Here is a 13680-nt window from a genome sequence, read left to right as displayed (position 1 = left end):
AGATTGGTGCCTGCCTACTATACCCGAGGATGAAGGGACTTAGGTAGAGAAAAGGGGTTTGAGGAGTTTGGATATCACATGGGGCCTAACAGTTACAAAGTTTGTCCCTAACAATAGAATTAGTGTTGAATTAGGTCTAATCATGGAATTTCTGTCATTGAAGTAATTTTTTTGTACAGGTACTTAATCCCAACTGTGTCTTCTTTTCGAATATGGTATCTCTTGTAGGATTGGCAGAGCAGAATCCACTTAGTACTTCTACCACTGTAAAATTTCAGAGTGAATTCTGCCTTTGATCTTGTTCCTCCCTGGGCGTGTTATTAGCACGCTGTGCTGGACAGCTCCTATTTGTAAGGAACCAAGGTAGAGGATAGTTAGCGTCACTGGACATCCCTGTGTCAGTCAGTTCAGTCTCTCAGACATGTCCGACTATTTGACACCCCATGGATTGCAGCACGTCAGGCTTCTCTGTCCATCACCAACCCCCGGAGCTTGCTCAGACTCATGGCCATCGAGTTGGCGAGGCCATCCAACCATCTCATCCTCTGTCATCCCCTTCTCCTCCTGCCTTCAGTCTTTCCCAGTATCAGGGTCTTTTCCAAGGAGTTAGTTCTTTGCATCAGGTGGCCAAAGTATTGGAGTTTCAGCTTCAGCATCAGTCCTTCCAATGAATATTCAGGATTGATTTCCTTTAGGATTGACTGGTTGGATCTCCTTGCAGTTCAAGGGACTCTCAAGAGTCTTCTCCAACACCACAGTTCAAAAGCATCAATTCTTTGGTGCTCAGCTTTCTTTATAGTCCAACTCTCATATCCATACATGACTACTGGAAAAACCACAGCTTTGACTAGACGGACCTTTGTTGGCAAAGTAATGTCTCTGCTTTTTAATATGCTATCTAGGCTGGGCATGGCTTTTCTTCCAAGGAGCAAGCATCTTTTAATTTCATGGCTGCAGTCACCATCTGCAGTGATTTTGGGGCCCAAAAAATAAAGTCTTGACACTGTTTCCACTGTTTCCCCATCTATTTGCCATGAAGTGATGGGACCAGATGCCATGATCTTAGTTTTCTGAATGTCGAGCTTTAAGCCAACTTTTTCACTCTCCTCTTTTACTTTCATTAAGAGGCTCTTTAGTTCTTCTTTGCTTTCTGCCATAAGGGTTGTGTCATCTGCATATCTGGGGTTATTGATATTTCTCCTGGCAATCTTGATTCCTAGTTGCATCAGAGTAACAACCAAAACCACTACCAATAAAACCACCACTGATAAAACCACATCTGGGATTTGCCTAAAATATTTTAGTTAAGAAGAAGACGTGTTATGTAATGAGATTGGTTAAATGTTGGTAATTGTTAAATATGGATGATTGGCACATGGGAGTGAGTTAATACTATTCTCTTCCATTCCTTGTGGGGAAACAGAGAGTCCTGTCTCATATTTCCATGGTGGTGGATGGACATCAGACAGACAGGCTGGTCGAGGCTCTCTGTAACATCTGCTGGGCCCTAGCACCTGGTCCACCTGGCCTCATGACCACAGTGGCCTCCAAAGTTCCCCCACCCCAGCTGAACTCATATCTGAAGCTTTGCTCCAGTTTTTCCAGACATTTTTTGATTCTATGAATTGAATCCCTATAATCTGTTCTCTGGGAGGCCACAAACCAGTTTTTGTGTTGTCATTCCCACTTCCAGAGGCCGGCTGCTGGTACCCATAGAATTGATTCTAGTACTTCTTGCCTGAACCAAGCTACTTAACCCTGACTCTAGGACTCAGACTGCTCATTTCTGTGTCAGAGGCTTTCAATTTGTGTTGATTCTCTTCTTCCTCCTTCCAAACCACAGCTTGCCCAGAACCTGCCTTCTTCTACCACCAGAGTAGATTTTACCTGTGTCCTATTTTTTCAGTCATTGTTGAAGTTGTTAATGAATGAATGACAGGATTTGTTTTTGTCCATTGAAATTCAGTATTAGTGCCTTTGCTCAAAGAATTAATTTTATGATAGAATTTTAAGAATCTTCCTCTTTGGTGAGATAGGAGGTTTGGGAGATAATGAAGCAGACTGTTAAACTTCTGTCTGGACCAGGGATCGGCACACTTCTATAAAGGGCCACATAGTAAATATTTTAGGCTTTGTGGGCCTTGTGGCCTGTGTCAGAACTGCTCAGCTATGGAAGTAAATGATCGTGGCTGGATTTTAGAAAAGCTTCATGTATAGAGGGGGTGGTGGCTGAGTTTCACTGCTGGGGCCTTAATTTGCCAGCCTCTGGTCCAGACACTGTTTCCAGCTTATTAGTACTCCAAACCTGGCTACATCAGAGTCCCTTGGAGATGGATATACATTCCAAATCCTAGGTCTTTTACTTACGCACCCCACTGACCCAGCAGTCAGTGTTCATAGTCCAAGGTAAAATTCCTGTTTGTTTCTAGATAAAGAAGAAAAAAGTTTGGGTATAGTTATTTTAGTCTTAAAAATTTCCAGGATTTTTATACTAATTAATTGTTTGGTAGTTTTCTAAAGGGAGAAAATACTTGAAAAGGTTGTTATGTGCTTGAAATGAAGGTCTTGCTGTTTCAGACCAGTTCCTGGGAACTGGTACTGGTCAGGTGGTTGAGAAGCTGAGTGTGGTGTCTGTCTTTCTCGTGCAGTTAAACATGACTGGGAGCGAATGACAGAGGCGGTCCAGAACCACATTGGTTCTCTCAACTGGGGCTACCGCGTGGCTCTGCGGGAGAAAAAGGTCACCTACGAGAACGCGTACGGAGAGTTTGTGGGGCCTCACAGGATTAAGGTAAGCGTGTGACTGCCTAAGAAGGTTTTTTTTGGTTTTGTATCTTTAAGCTTTTGTTGGGGGAGGAAAAGTGAAGGTGATTATCCTAATAAAAACATTAGTGACCCAGACCGTCCAGTTGCGTGATTTTGTGGTCACGTAGGGGCTTTCTCTTGTGGTGGTGTGAAGAATAAGAGGACTGGGTTTGGGGCCAGATTAGCAGGATTTGAATCTTGGCTCTATGTCTGCTTCCTAGCATTGTGCCCTTGAGCAACCTCTCACTGCATTAGCAAATTGTTAGGAAGATCAAATTGGTCACTGTAGTTAACAGCCTTTTGAATTACAATGTTGACAATTCTAAAGGATAATAAATTATTAAAAATTGGTATATTGGTTCCTTTGTAGGCAACAAATAACAAAGGCAAAGAGAAGATTTACTCAGCAGAGAGATTTCTCATTGCCACTGGTGAAAGGCCGCGTTATTTGGGTATCCCCGGTGACAAAGAATACTGTATCAGCAGGTAAGGACAAATTGGGGGAGAAAAGAGGATTTCTGCTTTTTCTGTTTTCTTCAAATCCTTTTCCTAGAACTTAAGTTTTTCACGACATTTTTGCCCAAAGGAACAGGGAATTAGGGAAAAGAGGAAAAAATTTTAAACCAGAGAACATTAAAAAAATTCAGGATTATAAACATTGGTCATTTTATCACCCAGAGTTAATATCTCTACTCATATGTAGATTATGCTTGTAATATTTATACTGGAAATTTATATGTATGTGAGTATGTCTTATAAATGTATACTATGTAAAACCCAGATGGATATTTACAGATACTTTGGAAAATAATTGATACATATGTCTCTACTTTTTTTTTTTTTCCCTTGCAAAATTAGGATTACATATTACCCTTTATGTAGATACTATACAACTTAGAGGATAACAGGCCATTTAGGTTTCTCAACCCTAGTTTTTCCTTACTCTTTGCCATTTGAATGGGTGCAGGGTCAGTGCAGAGGGACCTTCTGAAATCAGTGAGTCAGGCAAGGTTTTGCTGTGCGGCTTATTTTTGCCCATCAAGTGGAAATACTGGTGACATTATTGTTCAGTAGTTTTGAATTACGATGTTATTAAGATAGATTGTTGATAAATATGTCTCCTTGGATGCTCTTTTCCCAGGAGTTTTTTATTTTCTGATCATGTTATAACTATTTATTTTTAGGCTTTTTTCCTTTGTAATATGAGTTTATCCTGTGAACCTTTGCCTGGGGGTAGCTCAGTTGGCATCTCTCGTTTTCACTGTCTTAGATGAACTCCCTTGTCATATTTTAAAAAACTCATCTACCAATAATACTTTTAGGATCTCTTATGTCTGGTGTCCTCCTCACTCTGCTAGAAGATTTTGTCAGGCTTTACATTGAATGGTTTTTATATTACAAAACCCACACGTTGACAGCTTTTCTCCACCTCTCTCCCCACCGTTGGTGATTGGTGTGGTGGTTGAGGAAAAGTAACACAGGTTTTCCACCTCAGAGAGAGCTGGAGTGGTGGGACGAGGGTGGGGGTTTGGGTTTGCACATGTGCGATTTTAAACACATAAGTGGAGGATTACTCCAAATAGTACAAAATAAGCTTGTTTGGGAGTTGGACTAGTGTCAGAGTTGCTATGGTTTGCTGTGCTCACCCATGGAAGCTCGAGCTGCTCCCACAGCAGTTGAGTGGTGAGAAAGGAGAGTGTCTGAGACCTTGTAAAAATTCCTCAAATATTATGTGTGTAGCTAATCAGGATGGTTTTAGTCCTAAAAATGTCTTGTTCTTAAGAAAGTAAAAATACCCACTTTAATTTGGGTCATTATACACATATGGACATTTTTCTGTTCTTTTCTTCCTTAAAAAAAAACTTTTTTTTTTTCAGTGATGATCTTTTCTCTCTACCTTATTGCCCGGGTAAGACCCTGGTGGTCGGAGCATCCTATGTTGCTTTGGAATGTGCTGGATTTCTTGCTGGTATTGGTTTAGACGTCACTGTTATGGTACGATCCATTCTCCTAAGAGGATTTGACCAGGACATGGCCAACAAAATTGGTGAACATATGCAAGAACATGGTATCAAGTTCATAAGACAGTTTGTACCAATAAAAGTAAGTGGGGTTGCCTGGAGGTTTGTTGATTCTATACTCAGATTAAAAGGTGAGAGAGTTGGGGTGGGTGAGGGAAGAAGCCTCCTTTCAGCATTATGAACCATTGGGGATATCGTCATTCCTCAACTGTGTAATTTAGGTATATATACTATTTCTACCTAAATAGGTCCTACCACCTAAATAGCTTTGTTCTTATTTGCAGATTAATGATTTCCTTCCCCTTTCAACTTTACCATCTTTTATTCTCTTCTGTTGAAATGCTTTGCTTTATGTGTTCCATTATATTATTATCTTTGACCTGTTATATTAATACTTGTTTTTGTCATAAACACCAGTGATTTAAATAAGAGTTTAAGACTAGACTGATTTTTTTTCTTTCTTTCAAAGACGTTTCTCCTTAGTATACAGTAGAGTCCACAGATGTACTGTATTCTTGTTTCCCTGGAAATGATTATCCAATTTTGTTATGTCAGCTGGCCTTGTTTTGCTTATTTAATCTTCTTTTCGGTTCTTCTGAAAGTGCTGAATAATATGCCAAATTCGGTACTTGTTAACCACAAATGTTCTGATACACAAGAGTGACAGAATCGATCACTTGACATATCTCTAACAGATTCCTGTAGGGCAAGTAAGGATGAGCTGATATTGCTTAAATTAAGGAGTTTTATTGTAATATTGTTTAAGGAATTTTAGTTGTTATTTTTTAAATTGCTTAATGGGCTAGTAACTTGGGGTTTTTTTGTGGGAGCATGAATCTCTTGATGCTGGTAAATAACAGTATAAGTGTGGGGATTAGAAAGACCTGAGTTCAAATCCTGTTCTGCCAGTTTCTTGCCATGTGACTCTGGGAGAATGACTGCTCCAAGCCTCACTTTATTTTGTGAAATGATAATTGATAACATCCATCTCACGGTTCTCATGAGAATTCTACTAGCATTAGGACTGTGATTAGAAGAAACAGCTGTGTATATATGCTGTACTGATAAAAAGTAGCATCTTCCTTTCTAATCTCTGAACATTTTGGATGTCGTAGGCCCTTTGGGAACATGGTGGACTGTCCCTACTGAAATAAGCCTGTGTCTGTGTACATAACATTCTGCTCAGTATACCAGGGTGATTTAAAGATTGTGGGCTTTCCTGGTGGCTCAGACAGTAAAGAATCTTCCTGCAAGGCAAGAGACCCAGGTTCAATCCCTGGGTCAGGAAGATCCCCTGGAGAAGAGAATGTCTTTCCACTCCAGTATTCTTGCCTGGAGAATTCCATGGACAGGAAAGCCTAGTAGCTACAGTCCATGGGGTCACAGAGAGTTGGACATGACTAAGCAACTAACTTTTTAAATTTTTTCCTCAGAGATTGTAGTGTGCTTTCTCTGGCTTTTTTCTTTGCTGATTTGTCTCTGAATTTTATTCTATTTGAGAATTATTTGAAGGAAAGCCCCTCTAACAAACAGTAAGCAATGAGAAAGAAGGGAATAAATAAAAGAATCTCATGTCGTCCTAAAGATGTTGATGTGAGGGAGATGGGACATAAAAGACCTTACAAGCCAGATTTTGTATTTTAACTTTGGGTTAACCAGATAGGAGAGGACAAAATTATCCACCTTGATATTGACATGTGTCTTATTGTGGAGTAAAACCTTGTATCGCTTTCATAGGTTGAACAAATTGAAGCAGGGACACCAGGCCGACTGAGAGTGATAGCTAAATCCACTAATAGTGACCAAACCATCGAAGGAGAGTATAATACGGTAAGGAATGGACCTCGGTCGTACTTCATTAGAAAGCAAAGCATATGCTTATGCTATATTTGCTGGGTTGCTGTTTCTAAACTGCTGGTTCTGTTCCTATTCTAAGACACCTTTATTACTTACGATATTATAATTTGTTTTGGTACAGGGATGGATTTAAATTTTTTCTACTGTAACTTAAATATTATTTATCAAATGGTTATTGAAAAGTATTAGCGTGTTAAAATGAGCTAGAATTTCTCTGTCTCATGTTCTTGTATTTCCCCAGCCCACCACTTTAAAAAAAAACAAACTTCAGTGGCAGGCTATGCTTTGTCTCTATACTTGGCTAAATTTACTAAGGAATTGTTAATTCCCTTTTTCCTAAGAAATGTGTACAGCTTCTTACTATATCATGTTTAGAAGATTTAATTTAAATGATTTTGATTTGTTTAAACTCTTGGCATTTTTTTCTTAATAGAATATTTTTTTCCAGGTCTGGAAAATGAATCAGATTGGCTTAATGGAAAAAAATCTGATGAAATAACTCATGCACAGCCTTTTTATTAACAGTCACTATATATTAATGATTTTTCAGGTATTGCTGGCAATAGGAAGAGATGCTTGCACGAGAAAAATTGGCTTAGAAAACGTGGGGGTAAAGATAAATGAAAAGTAAGAAAAGAATTTTTATTATGTTTTATTAAATACTATTTCAGTGATTTATAAGGTTCCTTAGTAGTGAAGTTTTAGGTGTTTGTTTGGTTTCTCTTTTGTTTGGCCATGCAGCACGTGGGATCTTAATTCCCTGACCAGGGATGGAACCCTGGCTCCCTAAAGTGGAAGCATGGCGTCTTAACCACCGGACCGCCAGAGAAGTCCTTGGAGTTTTAGATTTTTAAAGTTAGTTTTTACCACAGTTGGAGCATTCCCTTTTTAAGCTTAGAGGACTCTTCATTCAGTGCTTATCACCGTCTTTCCTGTTTGTCTTTTTTTTTCTCCCCCTTTTTCGAAATCTAAATGAAAGATGCACTGGCTTTAATTTTGTTTCTTTAATGTGTATATGTACAGTAAAAGATCCAACCCCTCACTGAATTGCAGTTACATGCTTTAAAAGCTTCATTGAATATGCAGATTTGAACCAGGTTTAAAGCTACCAAGTCTTAGAATCACTAGAGTGGTCACTACGTTTCTAGTGACAGCTGCAAATACGAAAACTTTGCTGTTTTATTAGCTAAAATCCTTTGCACTGTACCACTGCTCTGGATAATTGAGACTGTTTTCTGCTTCTGGAAGGGGCATGGGATATTTTCCCAGTATCACCTTTCCTACATCCATTTGAAAACAAGTGCTGTGAAAGGCTAGGTGCCTTGGAAATTGAAAATAGAGAGTCCCGACTACCACCCCCTACCTCCCTTCCTTCTTACAGGAGGAACATTTATTCAGAAGAGATTTCTTAATCTTAATATGAGGATTTTTGTTTTATTCTTTTCCCCCTTGGGTTGGAGAGACAAGGGAGTTAAGGAGGTCTGTCTGATAAGATTTAGTGGACCAAGTGTTCCACCATCTTGAAAACCTACTTGCCTGTGTGCACGTGGGACCAAGGTTTAGATTTTATTTAATATTAATAGCTCACATTTATTCTGTACTTACCAGGGTCCATGGACTGCTGTGCTAAATGTTTTGTACACATTTCTCATTCAGTTCTCACAACCCCTTTAGGTAGATGATGATATTTTTTTCTTCTGTTATTCCCATTATCATCATCCCCATTTATAGGTGGGAAAATGGGGCTTAGAGATGTTAAATAGCCCTCCCAAGATCACAGAGGTAATATAACTAACAGACCTAGTTACTGCAGTTCAGAATCCTCCTTTGTTCTTAACCACTGTGTTCTACTTTTCCCATCCCACGGTTTCTTAATAATTTTCTTATTCCTTTGATTTTCAAAATAGCTAGAATGTCTAAGCTTTTGGCTCCTCTGAACTTTGTTGTTGTTGTTTTGGTAATACATTAGAACATCACCCTCAGCCAGACTCCCGATTTTGGGTTTCTTTGGGAGAAAGGGGATTTTGTTGGACTTATTAACAGTGGTAATGGATAGTGCTTTTAACTGAATGAATTTGCAGGACTGGAAAAATACCTGTCACAGAGGAAGAGCAAACCAACGTGCCTTACATCTATGCCATCGGTGATATATTGGAGGGGAAGCTGGAGCTCACCCCCGTGGCCATCCAGGCAGGAAGGCTGCTGGCTCAGAGGCTGTATGGTGGCTCCTCTGTCAAGGTGAGTGCTGGGGCTGTCAACACGAGATGCTGTTCGCAGTGGTCCTCCTGGTGCTCTGGGTAAGCTGGTGGTCAAGTTTTCCAGGTCTTGAATAATTTAGTTATTTTGATGATGGCATTCCCATATGTGCTTTAGTAACTATTCCAGGCAAGACATTGTTACGACCTCTCTACCTTTGTGATTTATTATGGACATTGTCACTCTCAGAATCAAACGAGGAGTAAAATGAGCTTGAGTAAATCAAGTTTCAGCCCTGTTATGTTCTGTAAATTCCTAATAGTTGCATCTTACATCCATTCATTATTACCAATTGGTGTATAATGTTCTAAATCTGTTTATGGCACCTGACTAGGCTATAAAAGGATTTGAGAATGTAAGTAAATAATATCAGTCTTCAGAGCTGTTTGAAGTGATATTCAGGCTTTATTCCCCCATCCTTTATAAAAATAGATCTCCTGCTCTTGGAATGTTGAATGTGTTATATGAATGTTCTAAAGTGATTTTAAGTCAGTGGAGGAAATTAAAACTCTTATTTGTATCTTATGAGACTAGATGACAAGAAAAGAATAAATATGCTCAATTAATTTTTTAAGACATTCTTCAAAGAACAGTTTTAACTTCACAGCAAAATCGAGAAGAAGTTTGGTGGCTCAGCGGTAAAGAATCTTTCTGCAATATAGGAGACGTGGGCTCAGTTCCTGGGTCAAGAAGGTCTCCTGGAGAAGGAAATGGCAACCCGCTCCAGTATTCTTGCCTGGAGAATCCCATGCACAGAGGACCCTGGTGGGCCGCAGTCTATGGGGTGGGAAGAGTTGGACACAACTGAGTAACTTAACCACCACCACCACCATAGAGATTTTCTATATATCCCCTGCCCCTAATTATTATCAATGTTCCCTTCCTAATTATTTTTTTAAAAGGATTCTGGAAATTATTTTTTAAAAAAGGATGGTAAAGAATTTAGTCACTCTCCATTTTCCTTGTGCATAAATCATCATAGGTTGATTTAGTTAGGTTATAGCAATGGAGCCTCAAAGAATACTGCTAATAAAATTTGTGACAAGCATTTTGAATGTATATGGGGTTAGTTTGGATTGTAGTATAATAAATCTTAATATTTTGAGATTAACAGGATTGAAAAGAGTTTTTAATACAAGGTTGTCTGATCATTCAGGGAATAGAAGTTGGTTCATAGTCCATGGGGTCGCAAAGAGTCGGACACAACCGAGCGACTTCACTTTCACTTTTCACTTTCCTGCATTGGAGAAGGAAATGGCAACCCACTCCAGTGTTCTAGTCTGGAGAATCCCAGGGACAGGGGAGCCTGGTGGGCTGCCGTCTATGAGGTCGCACAGAGTCGGACATGCTGGAGCGACTTAGCAGCAGCAGCATATTACTATTTGGAATAAACTTAACTGCCTCTTTAAATGAATTATGTCTTTTATACTTTTGGAGTTTTTGAGTTTATGGTAAATCAAGAAAAGGTAATTCAGAAATATAATGAGATGCGTTTAATTTCTTTTTTTGGACCTTTTTATCTTTTTGATTTCCTAAAGTGAAAAGGAAAAAAATTTTATACCAATAATCAGAGGGAAAATATGCAAAAAATTGCTAGTAAATAAATGTGGAATTACTGTCGCACCGATTTTCTTAAAAATCCAGTGAATCCACCTACTTTGGACATAGACTTCTTTGTTTGAGCAGAGTACTATATTCTAGCATCTCCCAGGTACAGCAAATTCTTTCTTAAAGTGCCTTCAGCTTTTATCAGCATCTCTTTTTTCTTGTTCCTTTTTCATGCCCTGTTTTTTAGTCTAACTAATAGGACAAGTACTTTACTGAACAGGAAAATAAACAAGTGTTGCTAAGTCCCTGAGTTTGAAATCTCGTCAGTCTGTCAAGGATAGTAAACAAAACTGCAATACTAATAGATACCTAGGTTAATTGTATTTGGGGAAATTACACATTGTTTTAAGAACTGTGTAATCCTTTTAATTTTGTCCCGTGTGCATTAATATATCATTCCCATATATCTGAGAACATTAATGGATCCACATCCACCTGCCTTCCTTCTGCACGAGCAGCTAGCTGTCTGTTGAAAACTTCAGCTTAACATAAACACCTGCCTAAATTAAATCTGTTGTGGGATTTTAAGAGAACCCAAATTGAATAATGGGTGTTTGTGTCTTCCTCCAAAATTGATAACATGTATTCATTGCCCTATAAGAGTGTTTGGAGAAAAGAGGACAAAGAGCAGCTTTGTTTGTCCATGCCTGGCACTGTGCTCAATGCCGTGTATGCACGCAGCTCATTCCACTATAGAGCAGCTGTAGAGACTGATGACACGTTACAGGGAATTAGGTAACTGTCCAAGGTCACAGTGCTTGGAGGCAGCCAAGGCAAAAATCCAGTCCATATCTGATTTGTAGGTACTGCTGTGTTAACCGTGAAAATGCATCTCGTAAAGACGCCTGAAATGGTAAAGAATCTACCTGCAGTACAGGAAACCAGGGTTCAATCCCTGGGTTGGGAAGATTGCCTGAAGAAGGGAATGGCAACCCACTGTTGTATTCTTGCCTGGAGAAGTCTATGGACAGAGGATTCTGGCAGGCTACAGTCCATGGGATCGTAAAGAGTTGGACACAACTAAGCAACTAACGGAGAAGGCAATGGCACCCCACTCCAGTACTTTTGCCTGGAAGGTCCCGTGGACGGAGGAGCCTGGCAGGCTGCAGTCCATGGGGTTGCTAGAGTCGGACACGACTGAGCGACTTCACTTTCACTTTTCACTTTCATGCACTGGAGAAGGAAATGGCAACCCACTCCAGTGTCCTTGCCTGGAGAATCCCAGGGACACGGAAGCCTGGTGGGCTGCCGTGTGTGGGGTCGCACAGAGTTGGACACGACTGAAGCGACTTAGCAGCAGCAGCAAGCAACTAACACAAAGACATGAGGAAGATTTGGGAAGTATCAATTATAAAAGGTGATGAGGGTAGAAAAGATGTCTCAAGACTTTAAAGACTACCACTAATACAGAGGTACTTGTACTAAATGAAGTGGAAAGTATACTGAAAAAATTTAAATGAATCTTTTTAACAGTAGATTAAAGTCATTTTCAAAGTTGCTAAACATATTTGCCCTTAAATATTCTGTTATTTTTGGGAACATGAGGAAGGAGAAAAATATTTTTATCATTTCAAAAACAGAGAACAGATCATAAAGGTGAGTCAACCTGTAGGTGATGGACATTCTAGTAAGCTCTTTAAAAAGCCAGATGATAAGACACATGTACCAGCTTTAAAAGATTGTAATGGGCACTTATTTGAAAAGACCCTGATGCTGGGAAAGATTAGAGGCGGGAGGAGAAGGGGACGACAGAGGATGAGATGGTTGGATGGCATCACCGACTCAATGGACATGGGTTTGGGTAGACTCCGGGAGTTGGTTATGGACAGGGAGGCCCAAAGAATTGGACACGACTGAGCAACTGAACTGAACTGAACTGAATGGGCACTCCAGCTGTTTTCTCCAAGGAGCAATAGATCTCTTGGATTTTAGAATTGCTCTCAAACACTTGAAATAATTTTATTATTACTTAAAATGTTGCTTTGTAAGCTCAGTTTTACAGTAAATATAAAAATATTTTTTGTCAGAACTGGAGAGAAACCACAGTACACATCTCTGCAATTTGAGGATGGAGTGTGTTCTGAAAGTTTATTAACTTGATTAGTCAAATAGAAGTATTGAGAAAAAGGACTACATTTTTCAGGTTAGGCCACAATAGTCAGTTAAGCCAACTGGAAACAGTTTTGGGACCAAGGAGAAAAAATATCTTTAATTTGGATCCAGGTTTCCATCTGATACATTATTTTCTGCCATCATTTAATTTAATGCACATCTGCTTAAGGTGAATTCCTTGTGGGGTTTTTGGTTTGTGTTTTAGTTTATTATGTCTTCACTTTATACTTTTTGGAAGATATTTTTGCTGAATAGAGAATTCCAGATTTACAGTGTTTATTTAAGTATTTTAATAATTTGCCCATTGTCTTCTGGTTGCATAGGAGAATATGCTATCATTTTTATCTTTGCTTCTCTTAAGATTTTCCCTTTCACTGTTTCTTAGCAATTTGATTATTGCATGCTTTGCCATGCTTTTCTTTATAATTCTGCTTATGGTGTATCAAGATTTGGGGATTTATCTGTTCATAGTTTTCATCAAATTTGGAATTTTTTTTAGCTATTCAGTTAAGTTTTTGCTTTCCTCCTCTTTTGTCCCCTCTCCAAGCCTCAAATTAATGACTGGTGATTCACTTGCTATTATCCCATGGGTCTCTGATGCTCTGTTCATGTTTTTCCCCCTGTTTCTGTGCTTTTCTCAGAGAGCCTATTGCAATGTCTTCAAGTCCACTGATCTTTTCTTTTGTAGCCTTGGGATGTAAATCCCATTCTGTGTAATTTGCACTTCAGATAGTTTCATCTCTACAAGTTACATTTTCCTTTTCTGTCCTCAGCAGACTGCATTTTTATCTACCTTCTTGAGCCTACAGAACACGTTTTTAATAGCTCTTTTAATGTCCTCTGCTAATCCCATCATCTCTTTCGCAGTGTCTATTTCTATTGATTAGTTTTATTCTTGATATTAGTTTGGAGGGATAAAGACTTTGTGCCGTTTACACTGTTGGGTGCTGGGTTTTGTTGCATTCCTTTATATAGTGTTGGAGTTTGTTTTGGTGACCCGTTAAGTTACACAGGAGTCAGT

General features: G+C 39.2%; 1 protein-coding gene across 2 annotated transcripts in view; it reads left to right on the top strand.

The window, feature by feature from the left end:
- The window catches only part of TXNRD1 (thioredoxin reductase 1), a 64282-nt gene that overhangs the window by 32878 nt on the left and 17724 nt on the right, over positions 1-13680 (top strand). For both annotated transcript variants that reach the window (XM_006077212.4, XM_006077213.4), the window contains 6 exons: positions 2649-2791; positions 3176-3291; positions 4683-4908; positions 6564-6656; positions 7234-7310; positions 8765-8921. In XM_006077212.4, coding sequence (XP_006077274.1) covers positions 2649-2791; positions 3176-3291; positions 4683-4908; positions 6564-6656; positions 7234-7310; positions 8765-8921 — 812 coding nt within the window. The remainder of the gene's footprint in view (positions 1-2648; positions 2792-3175; positions 3292-4682; positions 4909-6563; positions 6657-7233; positions 7311-8764; positions 8922-13680) is intronic.

Source organism: Bubalus bubalis, chromosome 4 (genome assembly GCF_019923935.1).
Source record: "Bubalus bubalis isolate 160015118507 breed Murrah chromosome 4, NDDB_SH_1, whole genome shotgun sequence".
Lineage (NCBI taxonomy): Eukaryota > Metazoa > Chordata > Mammalia > Artiodactyla > Bovidae > Bubalus > Bubalus bubalis.
The sequence above is the reverse complement of the archived record's forward strand: the minus strand, read 5'-3'. Positions and strand labels throughout refer to the sequence as shown.